At 38.9% G+C, this 25,647-nt stretch overlaps 1 protein-coding gene across 1 annotated transcript in view; it reads left to right on the top strand.

Annotated features, from left to right (window-relative positions):
• Nucleotides 1–25,647, top strand: part of PDZD8 (PDZ domain containing 8) — a 76,466-nt gene that overhangs the window by 28,810 nt on the left and 22,009 nt on the right. The window contains exon 3 of the mRNA XM_069460126.1: nucleotides 19,120–19,222. Within this exon, the coding sequence (XP_069316227.1) occupies nucleotides 19,120–19,222 (103 nt within the window). The remainder of the gene's footprint in view (nucleotides 1–19,119; nucleotides 19,223–25,647) is intronic.

Below are 25,647 nucleotides of genomic sequence, written 5' to 3'. Positions count from 1 at the left end.
TTATCCTTGTTTTGAATATAAATTCAACTTTTGTGGTTTATTGTAATCTCTGAAGCAGAAAGAAACACTAGAGAAAACGGAAGTACAAATAACAGTGCCCTTTTTTGGAGGAAGAACCAAATAGTATCTATCATTTTATATGAAGTGGAAATAACTATAGAAAGCACTGAATTCACATCCTAGCCATGTGCCCTTATATTGCGACATTAGGCAAGTTTCACATCTGTAAGATGGGCAAGGGTGCTCCCTTGCTGATAATTGTGATCAGAGATAGGCAACTAAACCACAGTGTCCACCACATAATAAGCCTGTAGTTGTAGCTTCTGTTATTATATCTTAGTATAATCGTTACAGTATTTATCAAGGAAAAAATCTTCAAACAAAGCTATGTTCTTTTTTACCCATTTGATTGTGAGAATCGGAATTTGAATTTTATTAATTTAAATAAGTCTCTCACTATAGAGGAAAGTTCTTTTCTAATTATCTGAAATATAGTTTTGAATTTCCTAAGCAGTAGCTTGGGGATGGAAAGGCAATTTTACTTGTAAAAATTGATTCTAACACTTTTCTTTTATCAAGTCTTTTTTTAAAAAGCAGTCATTCTGAACAGTTGCATGTTTTTTTGAGTTGACAAAAGCTAATTGTTTTAACCACAGATGAATTCAATTGCCATATTTGTAGTACTGCCATTAAGAGATTGTTTCACAGTAGTGTTGCAATCATATTGTTAAGGTTATTATTTTTAATTTATAACTTATTGTCCATCCTCTATCTTAAAGGATTAGAGGTATTGTGCAAAGAAAGCATATACTCTTATGTATATGTCAAATAAAAGAGGACTTAGATCAATAACAACCATATAGAGTAGAGAAGATCAGTTTTCTGGCAACCAAGGCTACAAGGGAAACTTGATAGATTACTTAGCTCTTATATTTATTTTTAAAAATTTAATTTTTATTTTTAAAATTAATTTTTTAATTGACATAAAATGTGTATATTGTATACAACAGGATGTTTTGAAATGTGTATATATTGTGGAATGGCTAAATCAAACTAATTAACATACGTATCACCTCACATACACTTAGCTCTTTTTTTCTGAAACTATTTTCTGTGCATGTTTTTCTACTTCAGGAGAAAAAATTCTGGCACCAAATTCTAAGTGGAAGTTTTCACAGATATTTAAGTAAAGGACATCAAATGATGTAGTGCTATGGTCCTCAACCCCTGGGCTGTGGACCAATACTGGTCCATGGCCTGTTAGGAACCAGGCTGCACAGCAGGAGGTGAGGGTCAGTCAAGCAAGTGAAGCTTCATCTGTGTTTACAGCTGCTCCCCATCACGCGCATCACCGCCTCAGCTCTGCCTGCTGTCAAATCGGCAGCGGCATTAGATTCTCATAGGAGCATGAACCCTACCGTAAATTGCACATTCGAGGGATTTAGTTGCATGCTCCTTATGAGAACTTAATGCCTGATGATCTGAGGTGGAGCTGAGGTGGTAATGCTAGCACCAGGCAGCAGCTGCAAATACAGATTATCATTAGCAGAGAGGTTTGACTGTATAACAAAAGTAATGTGCTTGAATCATCCTAAGATCACCGTCCCCCCTACCCCCCACCACATGCTCCCCCGTGTCCATGGAAAAATTGTCTTCCATAAAACCAGTTCCTGGTGCCAAAAACCCCACTGATATAGTGGAAACATCTTTGGGAGCTGATTTTATCAACCACTTACATTTAAAAAAACAAAGTAAGATTATGATCAGTGAAGGCGAGGGCTATAAAGTTTTGTTGTGTGAGAGTACTGTGCTCCAAAGCAGTGTATTTAGGATAGCCTGTACTCATTATAGGGAGAAGGAGATTCTAATTAAGGTCAGTTCTTCACTGAGTCACACTCATGCTGTTCTAAAGCCTATATTTTCTCAACAGCTTTTAGGGTGTTATTTTGTTTCACTGGCTTCCAAAATTACATCTTTTTAAAAAAAGTTTAAATGTTAAATATAGCACAATTACAGAGAATCTCAGCAGTCAACACTTTATTACCAAGTCTTTTCTTCTTCCCCATTTATTTATTGTCAGCATGGACTCAAGAATTCTTATATTTCTCAGTGTTTATTATTCCTCATTGTCTTTAATTATTTTAGTGCCTAAATTGTCCTAGATTTGGCCAGTAGGAACTCCCTCAAGCTGGCCCCTGTGTGCATGTGACATGACCCATCGTTTTTTTTTTTGTTTTTTTTTTTTTGGGGGGGGGGTACTTCATTACTTTCTGTTATAACAAGCTGTTCTGGGTTTATCTTGTATCTTCTCTGCCGTAGTCCTAGAATCAGCAATTTTTCCAAACAGCCCTGGTTCTTTTTAGTAGTGAATGGTATGAGGAACCAAGATCTGGGTGTTGGGTGTGTTTATTGCTACTTTATATGTTCATAGACCCCCTACAGCAGACAGAGTAAGAAAATACATTTATGTATATATATTTATACATATATACATTTATATACACTTATACATACATAATTAATCATAAGTTCATGAGATACAGCTTGAACATCCCTAATCTGAAATTCCAAAATCCAAAATGCTCCAAACTCCAAAACCTGAGTGCTGACATGACACAAGTGGAAAATTCCACACTTGACACATTTGTTTTCTGATGGTTCAGCATACACAAACTTTGTTTCATGCACAAAACTATCAAAAATATTGTATAGGCCGGGCGCGGTGGCTCACGCCTGTAATCCTAGCACTCTGGGAGGCCGAGGCAGGCGGATCGCTGGAGCTCAGGAGTTCGAGACCAGCCTGAGCAAGAGCGAGACCCTGTCTCTACTAAAAATAGAAAGAAATTATCTGGCCAACTAAAAATATATGTAGAAAAAAAAAATTAGCCGGGCATGGTGGCGCATGCCTATAGTCCCAGCTACTCGGGAGGCTGAGGCAGTAAGATTGCTTGAGCTCAGGAGTTTGAGGTTGCTGTGAGCTAGGCTGATGCCACGGCACTCACTCTAGCCCGGGCAACAGAGCAAAACTCTGTCTCAAAAAAAACAAAAACAAAAACAAAAATTGTATAAAATTACCTCAAGGCTGTAAGGCATATATGAAACAAATGAATTTCATGTTTATACTTGGGTCTCATCCCCCAGATATCTCATTATGTATAAGGAAATATTCTCTGAAAAAAATCGAAAATTGTAAACACTTCTGGTCCCAAGCATTTTGGATAAGAGATACTGAACCTTTACCTTCAATTCTAGTCCATCCTTATGGGGTTGTTCCTTGCCTTTGTTCTTCCCCCTTTTTGTATTTCATGGCTCTCAAACAACATCAGTGCTCTTACTCATTTGCTCAATCTTGTTATACATCTCAATTGCTTTGTGCATAAAAGTACAAAAAACATTTACTACAAAGAGTTCAAGATTCATTTGTAATTCTCCTCAACCCTACCCAAGATTGCGGGCATATGGTCAAATACTATGTTCATAAATCAGTTAGATTCATTTTCCCCTTTGCTGTGATTATGTTGTTCATTTGAACATTTGTTTCAGGTTGCTTTCAGTTTCAGTCTCTCGCCTTTTCAGCCTTATTGATTTTTGGTTTTGAATATGTAGAGCATTAATATGCTTCCTAAAATCCAAAACTATACAAAAAGATACATAGTCTCACTTTGCATGGCCCTATGTTCACTAAAATTGTGTGTATCAGAACAGTGCAGAGCTGGGACACAATTCTGTTATGCACAAGTTTCAGTTAATACAAGGTGAGGACTGCCTGTGTTGTCATTTAGATCAGTATATTTACTGATGGGGGGGGGCTTGTTCTGCAGTTACTGAATGAAATATGTTGAAATCTTCAACCATGACTGTGAATTTGTCTGATTCATGCAGTTTGATTATTTGGTGCATATTTCTTTTTGATATATTGACTGTTTTTTTATCATCATGAAGGATTCTGCTTTGTCTCATAATATTCCTGGTCGTGGTATTTGTTTTGTCTGACAGTGATATAATCACTACACCTGTTAAGTGTATTGTTCTCTTTGTATATACACTAGCCCCTTCTTATCCATATTTTCACTTTCCATGGTTTTAGTTACCCTAGTCAGTCGTGATCTGAAAATATTAAATGGGAAATTCCAGAGACAAACAATTTGTAAGTTTTAAATTTATCAGATGTATAGCATGCAAATATTTTCTCCCATTCTATAAGTTATCTATTTGCTCAATTGATTGTTTCTTTGGCTGCAGAGAAGCTTTTTAATTTAATCAGATCCCATTTATTTATTTTTGTTGTTGCTGTGATTACCTTTGGGGTCTTCTTCATAAATTCTTTGCCTACGCTGATGTCTGTAATAGTTTTTCTAGCCTCTTCTAAAATTCTTATAGTTTCATGCCTTAGGTTTAAGTCTGTAACCCACTATGAATTAATTTTTGTGAGTAATGAGAGGTGTGGATCCTGTTTCAGTCTTCTACATGTGGCTATCCAATTTTTCCAGCACCACTTATTGAATATGGATTCTTTTCCCCATTGTATGTTCTTGTCTGCTTTGTCAAAGATCAGATGGCAATATAAGGATGGTTTTATATCTGGGTTCTCTGTTCTGATCCATTGGTCTATGTATTTATTCTTGTGCCAATACCATGCTGTTTTGGTTACTGTAGCCTTGTAATATAGCTTGAAGTCTGGTAAAGTGATGCCTCCTGATTTGTTCTGTTTGCTTAAGATTTCTTTGGCTATTTGGGATCTTTTCTGGTTCCATGAGAAGTGTAGAATTATTTTTTCTAGATTTGCAAAAAATGATGTTGGTATTTTAATGGGGATTGCATTGAATCTGTAAATCACTTTGGGTAGTATAGACATTTTAACAGTGTTGATTCTGCCGATCCATGAATATGATATATTTTTCCATTTGTTTACATCCTTTGTGATTTCCTTCCTCAGTGTTTCATAATTCTCCCTGTAAAGGTCTTTCCTCTCCTTGGTTAAATATATTCCTAAGTATTTTATTTTCTTTGTTGCTGTTGTGAAAGGTATTGAGTCTTTGATTTGATTCTCAACTTGACTGTTGATGGTGTATAGGAATGCTACTGATTTGTGTACCTGAGACTTTGCTGAATTTATTTATCAATTCCAGGAGTCTCTTGGCAGAATCTTTGGTGTTTTCTAGATAAAAGATCATATAATCAGCAAAGAGTGACAGTTTGACCACTTCTTTCCCCATTTAGATACCCTTGATTTCCTTCTCTTGCCTGATTGCTCTAGGTAGGACTTCCAGCACTACATTGAACAGAAATGGTGACAGTGGGCAACCTTGTCAGGTTCCACTTCTAAGCGGGAATGCTTTCAGTTTTTCCCATTCAGTATGATTTAGCTGTGGGTTTGTCATATATGGCTTTTATACCATTGAGGTATGTTCCGTCTGTGCCTATTTTGTTTAAGAGTTCTTATAAAATGGTGCTGAATTTAGTCAAATGCTTTTTCTATGTCTATTGAAAGGGTCATATGATCTTTGTTTTTGCTTCTGTTTTTGTGGTGAATCACATTTATAGGTTTGCGTAATGTTGAACCATCCTTGCATCTCTGGGATAAAGCTTACTTCATCCCAGAGTGGGATTATTTTTTTTATTTATTTTTTTTTTGGTGTACAACTGAATTCAGTTTGCTAAGATTTTGAGAATTTTCGTATCTATATTCATAAGGGATATTGGTCTGTAGTCTTCTTTTTTTGTTGTGTCCTTTCCTGGCTTTGGTATCAGGGTGATATTGGCTTCATGGAATAAGCTGGGGAGGATTCCTTCCTTCTCTATGTTATGAAATACTATCTGCAGTATAGGTACCAATTCTTTGTAGGTCTGGTAAAATTTGGCTGTGAAACCATCTGGTCTGGGACTCTTTTTTGTTGGGAGAGTTTTTATTGCTGCTTCAATTTCATTACTTGATATTGGTCTATTCGGGAGTTGTGTTTCTTCCTGGTCAAGCCTAGGGAGGTTGTGTGTTTCCAAGAATTCCTCTATTTCCTCAACATTTTCAAGTTTATGTGCATAGAGATTTTTATAGTATTTAGATGTGACATTTTGTATTTCTGTGGTATCAGTTGTAATAGCTCCCTTTTCATTTCTGATTGAGCATATTAGGATCCTTTTCTGTTTCTGGTTACTCTAACAAGAGGCCTGTTGATTTGTTCACTTTTTCAAAGAACCAACTTTTTGTTTCATTAATCTCCTATGTAATTCTTTTGTTATCAATTTTATTTAGCTCTCCTCTGACCTTGATTATTTCTTTTCTTCTGCTAGGTTTGGGATTGCTTTGCTCTTTCTTTTTCAGTTCCTTCACACAATTCATTAGATTGTTGATTTGTGATCTTTCTGTCTTTTTGATGTAGGCATTTATGGTTACATCAAAATGTTCCTCTTATGACTGATTTTGCTGAATCCCACATATTTTGATAACCTATGTCCCCTTTGTCATTTAGTTCAAGGAATCTTTTGATTTCCATCTTAATTTCCTCCTTGACCAAATAACTATTCAGCAGGTTGTTTAACTTCCATGACTTTGTGTAGAGTTGAGTGTTTTATTAAAATTGATTTTTCATTTTATTTCACTGTGGTCTGAGAAGGTACATGGTATAATTTCTACTTTTTAAAATTTGTTGAAACATGTCTTGTGGCTTAGGATGTGATGAGTCTTAGAGAATATTCCATGAGCTGATAAAAAGAACATATATTCAGTGGTTTGGGGGTAGAATGTACCGTAAATGTCTGTGAGGCCCATTTGTTCTTGAGTTCCGTTTAAATCCATTGTTTCATTGCTTAGTTTTTGCTTGGAGGATCTGTCCCATTCTGTCAGTGGGATGTTAAAGTCCCTGGCCATTACAGTGCTGCTGTTTATCATTTTGTTTAAATCAAATAGGGGTTGCTTTATGAATCTAGGTGCATAAATATTTAGGATTGTTATGTCTTCTTCTTGAAATTTTCCCTTCACCATTATATAATGACCATCTTTGTCTTTCTTTGCTTTTGCTGATTTGAAGTCTATGTTATCTGACATGAAAATGGCTATACCAGCTTTCTTTTGGTTTCCATTTGCATGGAATATTGTTTTCCATCCCTTCACTTAGAGTCTGAATGAGTCCTTGTGGATTAGATGTGTTTCTTAGAGACAGCAGATAAAACTTGGCTTGTATTTTTTTTATCCATTCAGCCAGCCTATGTCTCTTGATGGGGAGTTCAAGCCAATCACATTTATTGAAAGAATTGATAAATGGGGTGGTTTTCTGTTCATCCTGTTGAGTAGAAATTTATTACTTTGTTTTACCTCTTGAGCCATTGTGGTATCCAGGCTCTGACCTTTAGCTTTTGGATGATTTTACACTGGTGGGTGTCTATTGTGCTGATCTGGGTAAAATGCAGTTCTGAGGTCTGGTCTTGATAAATTCCCTCAGTGTTTGCTTGTCTGAGAAAGTCTTTATTTCTCCCTCATATAAGAAACTTAGTTTTACAGGATACAGAATTGTAGGCTGGCCATTATTCTGTTTGAGAAGCCTGAGAATGGAGCCCCATTCTATTCTGGCTTATAAGGTCTCAGTTGAGAAGTCTGAAGTTAGTCTGATGGTTTTTCCTTTGCAAGTTACCTGCTGCTTTCACCTTACAGCTCATAGGAGTGCCTCTTTCATGTTTACTTTGGCCAGTCTGATACGATGTGTCATGCTGATCGACTCTTCATCATGAATCTCCCAGGGATCCTTTGAGCTTCTTGTACCTGAATATCTAGATTTCTAGCAAGGCCAGGGAAGTTTTCCTCAATTATTCCCTGAAATAGTTTTTTCAACCCTTGTGTAGTTTTCTTGTTTCTTCTTGTGTAGGCCTCTTTAAATAATACCATATTTCTTGTTGGTTTTGTTCGTTCCTCTTGTTTCTTGGTTCTTTCTCTTTGACTGACTTGTTTAACTGAAAAATGTTGTCTTAAGCTCTGAGATTCTTTCTTCTGCCTGATCTAGCCTATTCTTAAGGCTTTCCACTGTTTTGTATTTCTTTGAATGAATTTTGTATTTTAAGAAGTTCTGTTTGATTTTTTTTTTTAGTAATTCTATTTCCTTAGTCAATTTTTTATTCATTTCCTGCATTGTTTTTGTGGTTTCTTTGTGTTGGGTTTCTATTTTCTCTTGTATTTCATTGAGCTTCCTTATAATCCATATTCAGAATTCTTCATCTGTCATTTCAATCTTTTCATTTTGGTTGGTATCCATTGGTAAGGAGTTATTGTTTTCTTTTTGGGGTGTCCATTTGCTCTGACTTTTCATTTTTCCAGGGTTCTTTTGCTGATTTCTTCTCATTTTGCCTCTCAGTTGAGACCTGGGAGTGCTAGACCTGGTTTATGGGCCTGTCTCCAGGTCCCCAAAGATCAATCCTTGAGCATGCCAGGGAGAGGAGTGCCGGTCCTGAGTTGCCTATGGGGTGTTCTAGCAGGTTTGGTATACTTCTCAGGTTACTCTGACCTGCTCTCTTTACCTCTTCCCAACAGTGTGTTGTGAGTTAGGTCCCCTGCTTACTCTCGGTGATGGTGGGTAGTACTTGTGAGTGTGAATCAGCCACACCCTGTTTGCTTGAGTTGGAAGATGCTATGATGACTATATTATTGTTCTCCTGGTCATTGGTTGATGTTTGTGTGACAGAGTCAGCTGCCAAGATGTTCTTTTGTGTCTGTGGTAGACTCTGATCCCCTAGGTGGAGTACTTGAGTGCCCCAAGCTTTAGAAGGGACCCTGTAGCTCCCAGGGGGTTTCTTGATCTCCAGCACCTCTGAGGTAGGGGGAGGAGCAAGGCAGTTTGTAGCTAGGTCATGGTAGCCTGAAAGGCTTTTTGCAAGGCCTTGGCAGGGCTCGGAAGTTGCTTTTCCGGCCACTAGGGGGAGCCGCTGGTAGGAGGGGCAGGATAAACTCACTAAACCAGTAAGGCTATTCGTGGGGGAGGGGGCTAAACACTTGTATGGCAAGGCCCTGGGCGGAGTTCTTTCCACCCCTATCCAGTAGCTCAGTTTTTCTATGGGGAGGATTAGGCATTCCTCCAAATGGCCACTCCTTGGACCCCCACACACCCTGTAAAATTGAATCAGTAAATGCTGCAAAGGGCGTGCAAATTGATCTCCCTGTTGGTAGAAGGCGCTTGCCAGGAGGAATAAGCTGCAGTGTTTTTGGGTCCTGTGACCAGCTCTAGTCCCTTAGGAGAAGCACTCGAATGCCCCAGGTGATGGGTAGGCCCTGGAAATTCTAGGCAGAGGCAGGTGGGGGAGTGGAGCTGGACAGGGCTGGGTTGGGTGAGCTTGCCCTCAGGCTCCACAAAAGCTGGAGAGATAGCTATTTTGGTAGAGGTCAAAGGTCTGCTCCCAGCTTCTGGGCAGAGCCACTGGGGAGGGGCTGAAGTGGCCCCACCCAACCAGAAAGTCTGTAAAAGCAGGTCCATCTGAGATTCACAAAGTGGCAGTCTGAGGTGGGCCTTGCTCCTCTCCCCGCTCCTCTGCTACATAGTCTTACCCCAGTGTCTCCCAGGAGCTCAAGCCAGCCAAGCTCTCCCACCACTGTGCTGTGGGCCAGGAGGTTCCCCACCCAAGATCCCAGCCTGAGCTGATCGTGTAGCCTTCCCACAGGGGAAGGGGGTGCCCCGCGAGCATGCCGCAGCTAGGACCCACACTGCGCTTTCCTCCCAGATGTGCCTGTGTGGGCTCCCTTGCCTCCTGAGACCAAGAAGATCAATTCCAGAGTATGTCAGGGAGAAGCGTGCTGGTCCCAAGTCACCCAAGGGTTGCCTGAGCAGGATCGATGTCTCTCCACCTTGGGGCATGCATACTCTGCTCTAATGGAGCCACCAGGCAAGCAGCACCAGGAAGGGCTGGCAAGCAGGGAGCTTACAGTCTGAGCATCCTTCTGTCTGCTGCAGGATCCCTAGAGGAAGGGCCTGAGCCCCACTCTCTGTGGAAGGCTCAATTGTCTCTCTCAGCAGCCACAAGTAAGAGAGGAGAAGGGGAGGAAAAAGAATCTGTATGGAGGAATGCTAGCACTCTGGTCATCTCCAGTCTTCTCTCAGGGAGGCAGTCTGCCCAGAATGTCTGGGCTCTTCAGTCATGCAGATCACTTGGGATCCACTGGATCCCTGTGGCTCCTGCAGTCTGGGCCGTAGTTGGGAAATGTTTGTGTGAGAAGGAGCAGGATGAAACCTGAGGAGTTGAAGCCCCCTGGGAAAGACAAAGGTGCATGGTGAGTGGCAAAGCAATATGGCACCTGCTCAGGTCTGTGGGGGCAGGAAGTGCCCCAGCGGGGCTAGGAGCTGGTGCCCTTTCCACAAAAAGTTCCCAGCTCACTGGCTCCAGGACCCTCTGTGCAGTTCATGTGGGCAGAAAGTCTCTCCAGCAGCTCGGGAATCCACCAACTGTCAGAGATGCAAAGGAGGGAAAACGAACCATTCCACCTACCCTTCTTGCTGGACTCTAAGCTTCTCAGGGGTTGATCTTTGCTGATGACTTGCTCCTTCTTGTTCTGTACTACAGCTGCTTTCTATGGAGTCTCCTGAAGGCTCTGGCAACCTTCCTTCAGACCCACATCCAATATATGTTTGTCCATTTGTTTTTTCTCTTTCATCTAAAACTTCTCCTTCTTACTGAGATGCTCTGGCAGCTGGTGTCTCTGGTCAGCCATCTTGCCCATTTACCCACTAGTACAATTTGAACAAACAGTTATATTAGGGATGTTGCTAAAGTTATCCACTAAGTGGACTAACAATCTCTTAGGTCATGTAAAGATTTGGGTTTGACATGACAGATCCAACACTCTGTCTGGTTACCCACAGGAACTATTTATTGTGACATTTTAATTACATTATCCTGCCAAGTGAAAGAGGTGTAGGCATAAGCAAGGAAAAATTAAGAGAAGCAAGCATTTTATTATGATAGGGAGTCTTGTTCCAACATCTTGGAAAAAGCTGTCCACAACATAAAGTTGTCAACAACTTCTCCTGGTTTGCAGTTTGAGTGTCTCTCATTATGGCATCAGGTGGTTTGGTGAACTCTCTGTGTGGCCCACACATCAGACTTGTCCCTTGAAATTTACGTCAAGTTGTCCAGCTTTAGCTTAGAGGGCTTGAAGAACAGAGCAGTTCTTGTTCTTAGAGACTTATAGCCAACTATCGGAGGAAACTGAAAGAATTCAGTATCCAGTTTAGTCTACAGGTAGATAATAAAAACTTGGAAACAATCAGTAGGGCCACAATCTAATAACAGGTATACTATGGTTTTTCTTTTGAAATATAATTTTTCTCTCTGTAGTCACCCCTATTTATACCAAAGATAGTCAAAGTAGAACTAATTTGTTTGCAAAATAAGTTTAGCGTCATCAAACTTGGCCTGATTATTTACATACATACAGCAAGAATAATGATTGACCACATAGGCTTTTTTTAAAATTTGCTTTGTTGGAACTTCTGATAAGGAATCTCAGATTCAACTTTTCAAAGCCTCTTGAGGCTAAGGAAACCAAGCCAAGGACTCACCATCATACTTCACTTGTAGGACCTAATAGATCTGGATGAATTCTCTCTTTTTGAAGTTCCCAAAATATCCTAAGTTTCCGGGGCCTGTCGGGAAGTGACATTCTTTACTCACGCATAAGACAAGTATGTGAACTGTGTATTCAAGGTACCAAGCCAGTTTTTTAGGGATGGGGGATATTGTTGGCTCTATAAAGTTAACTTTAGTCCCTTAAAGTTGTCTGGTCATATTTGAAAATACGACCTTCTGGTCAAAACTTTGGTAATATAATCAGTGTTTCCAGCTGTGCCCTTTTACAAGAAGAGCAGAGTCTTAGTGAACTTATACAAATGACTATATTGCCATGAAAATATAGAATGTCCACTAATAATTTCCAAATTCTGGTGGGATCAGGTAGGGGAAAAAAATTAATGTTTCAATTTTTGTTCACAAAAATAAACTTCACCAAGTTGCTGTAAGCTTATAGATAGCTTAAAAGGAAAAAGAAAGTTTCCTTAAATCTGGAAAATAAAACATTAAAGAACCAGCAATGTTTCAAATAAAAAGTCATAACAAATTATTCTCATCGGTTTACTCGGTCCCATTTAATCCCTGTTCTGCTTGATCTTGGTTAGCAGTTTCATGAAGCTATCAGTTTCTTCATTAGAGTTCTGTAAATTCTTTCCCAGTCCAATGGTATAATCTTAAAGTTACCAGAAACCTGTATTTGGGAGTACTTGTCATTAATCTCGTTGAAGAATAAGCAGGTTCCTGTGTGTCAGTTAAGTGAGACACAGAGGAGGAATCATAGGAATTCACTACAGGATTTTACAAGGAAGTACATAGATGAGCCTAGGAGAAAATTCAGAAGCCTGTCTTTAAGGGCTTCGCAAGAAATCTTTGGAGGAAGCCCCTTTTCCAGTGTCCTGGTTGTATCACAAGTGGCAGCAGTTCTTTGGAAACTGCTGAGGTAGGGTTCCCTTATTGCAGGAGCACCCTGGGGTAGCCCCAATGGTCGTTCCTGGTTGTTGGTTGCTATAGAGCTCCTGTAATTGCAAGGCCATTAATTTGAAAGTCTTTTGTTTCTTATTTTGTTCTTTAAGGTCCTCTTAAAATCTGCTGCTATGATTACTAGTTCAACTCAGTCCTATAGCCTTTCATCCTATGTTTTGTCTTTTTATGAGCCCGCATCAATTCAGGGGAAGCTAGAATGGACAGTGACAGTGACAGTGACAGCCTCATCTTTGTTTTTTGTTTTTTCTTTGTTTGTTTTTGCATGCTGGTCTAGAGAACAGACTAGTTAGTTCAAGTGGGAAATATTTTAGGAATGGTTTTCAAAAGGTCATTTGTGATTATTCAGGCTTTGCCTGGCCACTAAGTGGACCAGGTAGGACTTGTTGGGTCACTAATATTCTCAGAAGAATACCATTCTGCTCCTTATATACATTTCTGGGCTTCCCAGGACCCCAGCAACAAGTGTAATTGGGTAGAGGTCAATAATACCAGGGTCATAGGTTCCAATTAAGACACTGAATTCCACAGAAAACTTTTGAGGGTCTTCCCTAGGTTTAGGAAGTTCTCTATTATAGCCCTGCTTTTGTCCAGGAAGTATAAGTCTTGCAAGGATTATCTCCTGAATTTTCAGGTGGTTTTATCTTGTAAGAAAACTGTTGAACTGCTTTTTCAGAGAAGAAAGGCAATTCAGACACTTAGTAGCCTGAATATTCAGGCAAAGTAGGATAGCACACGGAGCAGTAGTAGTCATATCTGTTTTAGCATCACTGTTATTGTTACTGAACCAAACTAGGGTCCACTCATCCAGCACAGTAAAGCCAAACACTGATGCAGAGATTTGCAGTGAGAGGAAAAGGCACTTACTGCATGGTGCCAAGCAAGGATAACGGGCAGCTAAAGACCTGAACTCCCCAGTGGTTTACAATCAAGGGTTTTTAAAGGCAGGGGTACATTTCAGGAAAGCAGAAGTTCCAGGCAAAATCATAAATCAATACGTGGAGGTGGTTATACATTGGTTTTGGCACAAAAAGGCAGGATATCTTAAAGCGGCAGCTTACAGGTCATAGGTAGGTTGAGCGATTCTTTGATTAGCAGTTGTTTAAGGAAACAAGGCCTTGTCTAAAACTTGGGTCAGCAGAAAGGAATGTTAAAGTTTGGAATTTCAACTGTGGATGTGACTCTCTCCAGGCCCCTCAGGAAGAAATTTAGAACAAAGAAAGGCATCAGGCCGGGCACGGTGGCTCACACCTGTAATCCTAGCACTCTGGGAGGCCGAGGTGGGCAGATCGTTTGAGCTCAGGAGTTCGAGACCAGCCTGAGCAAGAGCGAGACCCCACCTCTACTAAAAATAGAAAGAAATCATATGGACAGCTAAAAATATATATAGAAAAAATTAGCCGGGCATGGTGGTGCATGCCTGTAGTCCCAGCTACTCAGGAGGCTGAGACAGGAGGATCCCTTGAGCCCAGGAGTTTGAGGTTGCTGTGAGCTAGGCTGACGCCACGGCACTCACTCTAGCCTGGGCAACAGAGTGAGACTCTGTCTCAAAAAAAAAAAAAAGAAAGGCATCAGAGTTCAGTCCTCAGTTCACCCTTATCTGAGGTCTATATAATAGCATTTTCCATCTGGTGGGTGTTTCTGAAAAACAACTTAAGAACATATGTTAAGATGTTATCTTTTAGTTTCTATAGGAAACCTAAAACACCTTGTGACTCTGGCTTGCATGGGAGGAGACTATTATTACCTTCTTATTGTTTATCATGTTGTTCATTTACTTTTCAAGACTAGCTAGATACTTGGAATTTCCCCTGAAGTGACTCAAGATTTTTCCTTTATTTCCATGCTTAGGTTCCTGACAGGCATCTCGATATGAGGGATATCATACATTTTTAGCTTTTCATTAGCTTTTTGCAATGAATCTTTTATAAAAAGCTATTTTTGAATCCTGTTGTCTCTTTGAGGCTTCTGAATGCCAATTAAAATGAGAATCCTGGCCAGGCATGGTGGCTCAGGCCTGTAATCCCAGCACTGTGGGAGGCTTGCTTGAGGCCTGTAGTTCCAGGTTACAGTGAACTGTGAACCACTGTACTCCAGCCTGGGTGACAGAGCAAGACCCTGTCTCTAAAAAAAAAAAAACATTCTTTCTGCCTAATCAGAGGCTTGGGATTCAATTTATTTCTGTTAACAGAAAACAAGCCAAACTCTGTAAAATAAAGAGGTTTATTCTGAGCCAAATTTGAGAACCATGACCACCCAGAGCCATGCCCAAGAAGCCTTGACCAAGTGGACTCGCTCTCGTTGGGTTACAATTTGGTTTTATACATTTCAGGGATACAGGGATTACAGGTTAAATCGTAAATCAATACGTGGAAGGCATACATTAGTTTGGCCCGAAAGAGACGACCATCTCGAAGTGGGGGCTTACAGGTTATAGGTGGGTTTAAAGATTCTTTGACTTGTAGTTGGTTGAAGACATGAAGCTTTGTCTTAGAATGTTTTAAGATAAGGAGGTCTGTTAATCGGAGACAGGCCAGCTGACATGTTTGTTGTGTAAATTGAGGACCTGCAGGTTTGTCTTGAGTCGCCTTAGGCCTGTTAATGAGTTACAAAAGACATCTCTAAGAAGGGAGGGGGGCATGATGGGGCATGTCTAACCTCCCTCCTGTTGGCAGGCGATTTGGTTTTAGGGTATCCTTTTAGCCAGGCAGGGGTCTATTCAGCCAGCTGGTTGGTGGGGGGGAAGCCTTAAGCTTTTATTTTAGTTCATGCTTAGTTGGATGGTCTTGTACATCTGAAAGGGTCTTCATATGGCCATTATAATTCTAAATTATCTTTAATAAGATTTTTCCACTTTTGTAAGTGTATTGCAGCTTCCAGGCCCAATACTTATATAAGTAAAAAGCAGGCGTAGCCAGAAGACAAACTACTCAGTTCTTTAGAAATTAATGATCCCATTTTTACATTCAGTCTCTCAAAGCCAATGTAAAAGCCTAAGAGGGAGATGCCACAGGTCTGGGTCCTGTAATGCTTTTACGGTGTACCTCACAGACATTTTTCTTACAGTTGGTGGGCAACCTAATGTCAACTAGCCCATTCCCTGACCAGCTTATCCTCTCATGATAGTCTTTATTTCTTGGTGGTGAGTCACTCTAATCTGTAGCCCAACCCCCAGTCCGTGGGATAATTGTCTTCAATGAAAGTTAGGAAGGGTCGGGGGAGGCGTGTGCAGCAGGAGGCAAGCAAGTGAAGCTTCAAGCTTCATCTGTATTTACACATTTACAGCTGTTCCCCATGGCTGGCATCACTGCCTCAGCTCTGCCACCCGCCCCTCCCTCCCCCACCCCCCAGTCTGTGGAAAAATTGTCTTCCATGAAACCAGTGCTTGTTGCTAAAAAGGCTGGGGACTGCTGACTCTTAATACCTCTTAAGTGCACAACCCATGCCCACCAGTCAGGTTTTGGCTTTGGCTCTGAGATTCCCTTGACCAACTTAGTCAATGATTTCCCAGTTTCTGTCTTATCCAATCAGACACCTGAGGCCTCCCTTACCTAAATGCACAAGAAAAAGAAATGAAGAGGATAGAACCCACATACCTGCAAATTCCAAAAGCCAGAGTTTGTGCCCCTTGCAGTAATAACTTACTGTAACCACTGACAGTTACCTTTAAAATTGTGTTGGCGAAACTGCAAGGGCATTTGGTCTAGGTACAGTTACCCATTGCACAAAGATCCAATTACTGAGACAATGAGGATTGCCAAGGAAGAAAGGAATTTTTAATACTACAGAAGCTGAGAAGCTGCCTCAAATCCAGGAGGGGTAGTATACCCCTCCTGGATTGTACCCCTCCTGGATTCCAGAGGGGGATGGTGAGTCCTGGCTTCAGGAATTCTGCTCTGGGGCCTTTAGAATCTCAACTCCTTTTGTGTGGTAGAAAGTCCATCATTTCAGGCCAAGTATGGTGGTTTCGGCCTATAATCCCAGCACTTTGGGAGGCCCATGTGGGAGGATCACTTGAGGCCAGGAGTTGGAACCCATCATTTCTGGGAAATAACTCAAAGGGTCAAGTAGTTAAGGGAGAGGATAATAATAGGGTCATAGAGGCAGTTACATCAGCTACCGCAAATCCAAAGGTCATATGCCCTCTTGCAGCACAGGTAACCATTGGTACCACAAAACCAAAGAGATCAGAGAACTCAGTGCAGAAGAAGACAGAGCTTGAGAGGAACTCTCAGGGTTTTGTGAGGAAAACAGAGGATACCCAAAAAGAAAGGGGGTTATTGGCGCCTTTTCAGTGTTCCTCAAGGAGTCTCTGGGTCATCAGAAGTCTCCTTCATATGGTCACCAGAACTGTCAAAAGACAAAATTACAATAAATTTACTTATAAATCTAATTGGCTTTTATTTGCAATTCATGAATTCTACAAAATAGAAAGCTCCCACTGGGCAATGGCAGAACTGTGGGTTTATAAGGTAGAAACAAGCAACAGTAGGAAAAAAAAGATTTGTTCTTATGTGTTCTTCTAAGGTATGTCAGGCTTTAGTCTGAAATGTTGGGTCTGGATGCACTCATGGCCAAAGAATGACCAGACACACCAAAGTAGGGCAAGCACAAAAACGAGGTTTATTGAGGAGAGAAAGATAGGATTATAGGGCAAGAGCAAGATATAGATTTACAGAGCATGATACATACGCCACTTTGACACGTATGACCAGGCCCATTGTTGCAGCAAAGGGAGAGCAAAAGGAAGGGCACAAAAGGGACTGGTTGTGATCTGCATCTTGTCTTATAGTGCCTGGATTGGGACCTCCCTCCTGGTTCAGATGTCACCATAGAACCACTTTGGACAGTTATGAGTTGCATTACTAGGCATGTGGGTCGGTTTCCAGAGTCTGTGGTAGCTATGCTGCTTGGCCTGTGGGCCAGAGAGTCCTCTGCGTTCTTCTGCAGCTGGCACACTAAGTTATTTGTGATTGGCAGATTCCTAGGGTATTTCCTCCTCCCCCAGGTATGGCAGTCTCTTGGGAGAGGATTAGGGTGGGGCAGAACCAAGATGGGGGCCTGGGGCCCACCCTCATCCTTCTTCCCAGGGAGGGCAATTGCACCAAGGCAACAGCACCCACTTTCTTCCCTAGGAGACCCGGCATCCCTCACTATCTACCTAACAGTTTTAGCTCTTATATTTAGAACTCTTTTGAGTTAATTTTTGTTAAATTTTAAAAAACATTTTTAAAGTAGTGTGAAAAATATAACTTATGATTTCATGGTAGAATTTCTGAGAATTCTACTTTCTTGTTTTTGAATCCTAAAGATTAATATCTGGAATTTAGAAACGCTAGCTGGTGCAATTTTCGCTACATTGATAGTGAAGGCTCTTAGGTAGTTTACTCTTTGAACAGATGGTGGCAGCAGAGCTTTAGAGAATGTAAATTCTTGTTTTTATAAACTTAGTATTATAATTAAGAATCCTCTTGATATAGTTGGCCTGCCTTCTTTTTCGTAATAGGTGGTTATGCACTAAATTTAAAGTTCCGTTTAAGATTCTTTAAGAATTATTTAAATTTAGGGATTTTTTTTTGCCATGAATTTATTCAGAGTTCTCAGTTTGTAAGGCCAGTTTGTGTAATATGGATGGGATTTGCTTGACATCTTAGAATACAGTTTTCTCAAATTTCCCTAATGTGTTTTATCTACTTTTTTTTTTTTCATTATGTCTCTCCTACTTCATGATCTTCATGTTGGGATAAAGTACTAGAGTAACCGTCAAAATGTTGATTTCTATTAAAGTTCTTCTCAGGTTTACTCCTGAAACAAATTGGCAGATTTACAGTCTGATTTTGAAGATAGATAATATAGAAGTTGGACACATGGATAACCTTCTTTTTCTTCAATAATAAAAACTGTGTCATCTCAGGATTGGACCTCAGTTGTCCTTTTTAGATCTAAATATTAAACAGTAAAATTAGATGATGCCTGTTTTCCCTGACAATTGTTTTCAATACAGTAATAGAAATAATAAACACCTATTGGGCACTGACTCTTTGCTAAGCACTATGCTAAATGCCTTGCGTGCATTGTCTTCTTTTATTCTCACAACTCATAGAGACAAGCATTTCCTAGAGGAGAGATGGGTTGATGGGTTTAGAGAAGTTAAATAATTTGACTAAGATCACGTTAGCAGATGAAATAAGTGTGTGTGTTCGTAAGTAGCTATATTATACTTTTGTGTGTTTAATTTTTACAGATGGTAAATTAGATATATCACTCGGCAACTTTTTTTTAAAATTCACTGTTTTTAAAAGATCTATAGCTCTTGCTACTACATATAAATATTTCCTCAATTTCTTTACCTCATGAGTAGATAATACTTTGTATTTGTTTGATTTAGCAGCTGAAAACTAGCATATCCTGGAATCTCATCTGATTTGGGCTTTACTTCACTTTTCCACTAGAGGGTGTACCAAATGTTTGATTTAATTATTTTCTTTTGCTAAACCTATAATAATGGAATGTGTTACTTTTTGTTATAATAATCAGAAAGAAAAATTTTCATGTATATAGCAGGTATAATATTCTCCCTGTTTTATTTTTATATTGCAGGTTACTCATTTTTGGATCCTATGACAGAGAGGCAACTATTCATTGCACTCTTGAGTTGAGCAGTGGCGTTTGGGAAGAAAAACAAAGGAGTTCTATTAAGACGGTAAAATGAATATTTGTGTGACTTTACATCTGTATAAAGTTCTATAAGTATGCTTTTATTAATATTTCTGTGTTCCTAGAGTTAGTTTTGGTCATGTGCAAATAGTTATGAACAGTTCTTGTTATAGTACAGCATTGGTAATAAATCACATGAAGTACCTGCATAGGAAGCATAGTCCAACTACTTTTCTTTTCAGAACTTTAAAGTTGTTTCATTTATGAAATTAGAAGGAAATAATTTTACTAAACACCTTAGAAGGCATGTGAATTCAGAAGATTCATTCATTCAACAGATATTTTATGAGTGCTTACTTTGTACTAGGCACTGTTTTATATGCAGGGGAAATAATTCAGACAAGAAAGGACCCTATTCTGTGGCGCATGGGATACAGGTGTGGTGTGGGGATTAGAGGAGAGAGGAGGTTAGCTACACTTTATAGGGTAAAGATAGATCATAGCAATAAACCAGTAAGCCAAAAAAGTGAACAAAGCTATTTCCAGAGATTGACAACTATAATACTATAAAGAAAATAGAGATATGACAAAGGAGGCTCTTTAGATCTGGTGATAATAGGGAAGGACTCTAAAGAGATGACACTGGAGTAGGCTTACCAGAGAAAATAAAGGACACCCAGTTAAAATTGAATTTCAGATCAATGATGAATAATTTTTTTGGTAGAAGCATGTCCCCAGTATTACCCGGTAACAGTCAAAGTGCTGCTAAATCTTTCATGGACAACTATGTAGTATGTTTAAAGATATTCCTTTGACTTTTAAATTGTTTCCCATTTCTTCATGTAGTAACTGTTCTGAACATCCTTACATAAAAATTGGGCAGTGTGAAATTCTTTTGGAAGAAATAGGGTAATTTTGATCTAGAGTGAGAAAGTAGAATTAAAACAGGAAAGGAAGAATGGTTTGACCCACAGAGTTTGAATTTATGAAAGCAGTGGGGAGCTGTGGAAGATTTGAAGCATGGTAATGATGTGGTCAAAATAAAGGTTTTAAGGAAGCTTTCCTTTCTCTTTGGAGGCTGTTGCTTCTTTTAAGTTACATCTCAAGCAATTTGAAGCAACTCCTCAGAGGAATGAAATACCCAGTTTTAGAATTTGTTCTGAAGTACATAACTACATGAAAAAACATTGTTTTGTCCAGATAAATTTTTCGCTTTTCTTTGAATTGGTCATAACTTGCCATTGCTATTGGCATTTTCAGTTTACTTTATTATATTTGCAAAGATATTAGATTAGACAGCTTTCATATTTCGTAGCAAAGGTTAGTGAGACTTTAATCTTGACTCATTATTTTAGATCTTAACATATGTCATAGGTAGTTTTGAAGAAAGAATTTCTAGGTTACTAATTACATCTGGTGTTGAAAATGTCAGCAACAAATGTCTACAGGCATTAAATTACAAAAGTCTAAATTTAATATCTCTAGGGAAGAAAATTAGTGTGTTCTTCAAGACAACATAACACATCAGGGAGTAGGATTTGATCATTTAGAATATTTTGCAAATTTGGTAGAAAATAGAACATCATTAAAAAACTCATATGCCAGATCATTTGATGAGTTCAGGAAGCTATCTTTGTATAAATACAATATTTAGGATTAAATATAATTTTAATGTTGAAATTGCTCAGTGAAGTTAGCTATATTAATTGTAATGAATATGCAGAATGAAAGAAACTTAACTCCTTCCATATTTTAAATGTGCCTTTGAGTTTTTAAAGCACTTACCATATTATAGTGAAGGAATATGACTTTCTCCTTTATCATCTTTAGCATGGGATTTTGTCCTCATGGTTGCAAGATGTCTAATGCACCCCTAGGTATCCACCTTTCAAGAAAAAGGATGAGATCTGAGGTTGTCCAGAGGCACATGTCAGCTAGGTTTTACCCTCTTTAAAAGCCTTTCTGGAATCTCCTCTCAGGGATTTCCACTTATATCTCATTGTTCAGAAGTGGGTCATGTGTTCTCCCCTAGCAGCAGGGAAGTGTACAGTATGAGAAACCATTTTAATATTTCAATCTTTGTAGAATTAGAATGCAAGGGAAAAGGAAGTTATGAATAGCTTTTAGGTGGGTAATCCACAAGAAAACAATTCAAGTCTATCTGGTGACTTTTTGTTTTTACGGGAATTTTTCATAAATTCAGAAAAAAGAAAAAATTGAAAAGAATAATTTAACAAATAGCCTGCATAAAGCCTGTTCTACAAGTACCTGACTAGAAATCCAGGAAAATCTGGAGCAAACTCAGACATTCAGATCAGTGTCCTGCTTAGCTCATTTGCAAAATAAAAGTGCTCACAGGATAAGTGAGCTATCTTGTGGTTTTGTTTGTTCCTTAAAAATAATAAATAAGGAAAGATTCCTCATGAGAACCCCATAAGATATGATAGCTGAGGTGCAGATAAATTAGATATATTAGGCTTAAACAAAAATTTGAGGATCGTCTTTCAAGGCATAATAGAGTCAATGTTAAAAATTTCTTTACTTACACCAAAACGAGACAATGCAGTTGTGATTTATTTGAGTCCATTGCAATATTCAGGTTCAGTGATGATACTTTGCTTCACTGTCACTAAGGAACACATTTAAGAGGTTTTCAGATTTTAAAAAGTTTCAGACCATGATATTTCAGTAGTAGTAAACTATGAAAATAACTGTCTATAAATATCTATAGAATTTATAGTACTTATCACATAAAATTCACAATGAATTAATCTGACATCTTAAAACATGTATAATCATTATTGTGTGCATGGTAGAGCACACAGACCACGTAAATGCCATATTAACACACTGTTTTAAAGAGAGAGATGCCAAGTTTTACTGTTCCAGTATTGGAGTTTCCTTGCCATTGACCACCCACTTTATTTATCACTAGTTCCAGACACAAAATAGGTTATTAGTAAATGTTCTGTTCTCTTTCTCTCTCTTCCTTTTTGGACAAGTCTGCCTGTGCCTCCTATGTCTTCTTTTCTATCATTTATTCACACTGATATTTGATTCTCCAAACAGATTGTTCTATTCTTTGTCCAACTTGGAATGTTTGAGGCCATTTGGGGAGAAGAAAAGGCACCATGAAAATGGGCTGTGGAACCTCTAAATCTGGGATTTCTGGGGGAGAGGAAAGGGCAGTGGGGGCTGGTATGCGCACCCACCTATTCTTTCATTGTGAATGAAACAATGTGAGGAGTTCTGATTTTAGAAACAAGCTTTTATGTACATTTTCTGATGCTGACCCTACTTCCTCTTCTTCTAACCTACCACTCTGCATTTAGACACTTGAATAGCTATTGCCTTTCTTAAGAGACCAAGTCTTTCCTTCTACAACTAGAGATACAAGCCTCGAAATCCAAAGGAAGCTTCTGGGTCTGTTACTATAGAGTACATTGGCAGAAGAGAGATACTAGAACAGTCATTTGTTCAGTATAAATAGAAGAGTAGAAGTACCTCATGTCTTATGTAGCCCAATATGCAGATAGCAGAGGGAACTGTGGTTAAAGGCATTAGGAGATGACATGATACTTCAGATCTACCTGAAAAACAGGGATTGATAAATCCCTGAAGAACATTCAGCTAAAGCTGGGGAGAATCCATAAGTGATATTTTAGAGCTCTTAATCAGAATAAGTATATTCATTTCAGTGCATTACATGGTGTCAATTGGCAACTTGTGATTGGCAACTACCATAAGAAAGGCTTTAAATAGGGTCAGCCTTACCCAAAATTATGAAGTCGGAAAAATTTACCTCCTAGGTTTGGACTTTATCTTTCTGTTTGACTTGAGTGGTATTTTTCCTTCTCTGCACTGTTGCTTCCTTATCAAAGCCTCATTTTTGTAAAGAATCTGATTCTGAAAGGTCAATAATTGATATCAGGTTCCCTTCAGTTTACTTTTTAAACACATCCTTACAATGAAAGTGATATTTGAAGAGGTGATACCTGCTTTCTAAGAACTGCTGCCAGGGTAAAAAACGAGATGTGCAAACCAAGTATGTAACATATGTAGTACTATAGAGTCTGTGAAATACTTTTCTCATATACAAAGAGCCACAGTCTTATGACTATAATATCTACACTTATTTGATGAAATCCTACTACCTTTAACAAAATCTGGACTGTGAATGGTATTCTAATAATCAGAAGACAGTTTAGAAGTGGTGATAGTGGAATCATTTTAGAACAGAGGTATGGAGAGATCGGAAACTATGGGTGAAATAGGATTTGAATGAAGGAACTTTCAAAATAAGATCAGCCATGTTTACCTGCCTAAGATTGAGCCTGATTCAGAGGTAGTCTGGCTTGTTATAGAGCCCAGTGAGTCTCTTTTTATTTCCAGAGTAAAGGTTAGAGCAAATGAGTACAGGAAACACTTGGTGTAGAGGAAGGGTAATCAGTTGGGAGAAAAATCAATATTTAGGGAAATCATTTCTGTCTAATATGAAGAGGCTAAATGAGCATATAGAAGAAATGGAAGCAGTAAATGCATTTTCAGCTTTCAAAAAGCTTTTGATAAAGATCCATACCAAAGGTTCCTAAAACATAATTACTAAAATATTTTGTCACAAATAGATCTGGCTTACAGATGTGGGAAACAGGGTAAGGATGGCCAGGTGTAATACCCTGAAAGATTGAGTCCAGGACTTTAATCAGTTTTCATACGTGACCTAAAACAGCGCTGTCTGATAGAAATATATGCTACTTTATATAATTTTAAATTTTCTAGGAGTTACATTGAAAAAAGGAAAAGTACGCAGGTGAAATTAATTTTAGCATTTTTTTATTTGACCCATACATCCATCTCAAATATTGTCATTTAGACGTGTAATCAACATAAAAATCAATGAGATATCTTACATTCTTTTTTTCTACAAAGTCTTTGAAATCTGATGTATATTTTACAATTACAGTATAGCTTGAATCTCAGTTCATTCTAGCTACATTTCAAGTGCTCAGTAGCCACATGTGGCTTATGGCTACCATATTAGATGCACAGATCTAGAAGAAGGAATGCCGTTGGGTGCATTCTTGGGACCTTCCCCTGCTCTATGCCATGAGAGGGCTGACCTCTGCAGGCTGTATTTTAAGGCTTCAGTGTCAGCTGGCTTTCAGCTGGGTTTGATGAATGTGAAGCATTGATGGGAAATGGGAGTGGACTGGGGAAGTCAGGGTATTCTTCCTCTTCCCTTCTGCCTTGGACATGTCTGGCGGCTGCTCTTTCTCCTCCACGGTTCCATGCTTCTCTTCTCAGAGGACAGACCTACCATGCTTCCAGCTTTTGCTTAATGCTCTAGCCCCTGGCCTCTACAATACCACTTCCCCACTCTGTTCTTCCAGCCTAAGATTGGTAATGGCTTCTTACTGTTGTTAATATCTAAGTTTCCTCACTGTCTCCTGTTTGGTACTCAGTTCTTTATCACCAGTTAGCCATTCCTTTGTTTTACAACCCCTCTATTTCAAATACTCAGTTGTTTTCTATTTCCTTACCAGAGCCTGATTAATACACCAATCATCATTTCCTCTGGGAGATGTTACCTAACTAGCATGAAACTCCTTGGTAATACTTATCATAGTTGGGATTTCATATTTATATTTGTATGATAATTTCATCAGTGTTACCTCTGGCAATATCTTCCATATTATCAGGTACCGTGATTGTTTTTGCTCATAGCACTGAGTATTCAGTGGATATTCAATAAATGTTTCTGGAAGACTGAGGCTGGCTGGCTGTCCATGAGTTTCCATTTACTCTCAACACTTTGTCTTCTAGAGCTTCAGAGTTTCAGCATGACTTTTAGTCACACTTCTGTCTCCTTTCTCCCTTCCATGCTATCTCTGATGTATGTTTTAACCAAATAAAAATGCTTAGGACGAGGAAGTACACAAAAGGAGATTTACTGCTCAATGTTACTTTTGTGAAAAGCCTGGTTTTTAGAGTGAGAATTTTAGTTTACAAATGTGCATAATAGTATAAATATTTATTTTTGGCATTAAGAACATCAAAAGACTTTTTACTGTATGTGTATACTTTAATGTAGCCTAAATAAAATGACTAGGTATGATGTAAAATTTTACTTGCCTTACTTCCCTTTATTGGAGAGTTTTAGAAGTCTTGTTGAATGATACCAAATGTATCTACAAAGTCCAGATCTATTCACGTATTGTTGAATGTACATACAGAGTATAAGAGAGCTCCCTAAAGGACTGTGATTTCAAGTAAGAACATCTGAGACAGGCAAACTTATAAACATATTAGACCAGATGCCTAAGGGTTGGCATTTTGGTGTGTTTGTTTAAGTCCAGATGCCTTGCAGATAGCATTTTGGTGCTTCTGTTTAACCATTTGCCATTTACAGTCTTAATCTTATCAAAAGGAAGAGAAAGATTAAAGCAAATAAAGCTTTTTTGAAAATGTCAG

The sequence above is a fragment of the Eulemur rufifrons genome, chromosome 28 (genome assembly GCF_041146395.1).
Source record: "Eulemur rufifrons isolate Redbay chromosome 28, OSU_ERuf_1, whole genome shotgun sequence".
NCBI lineage: Eukaryota > Metazoa > Chordata > Mammalia > Primates > Lemuridae > Eulemur > Eulemur rufifrons.
This window is presented reverse-complemented; position numbering and strand designations above follow the sequence as displayed.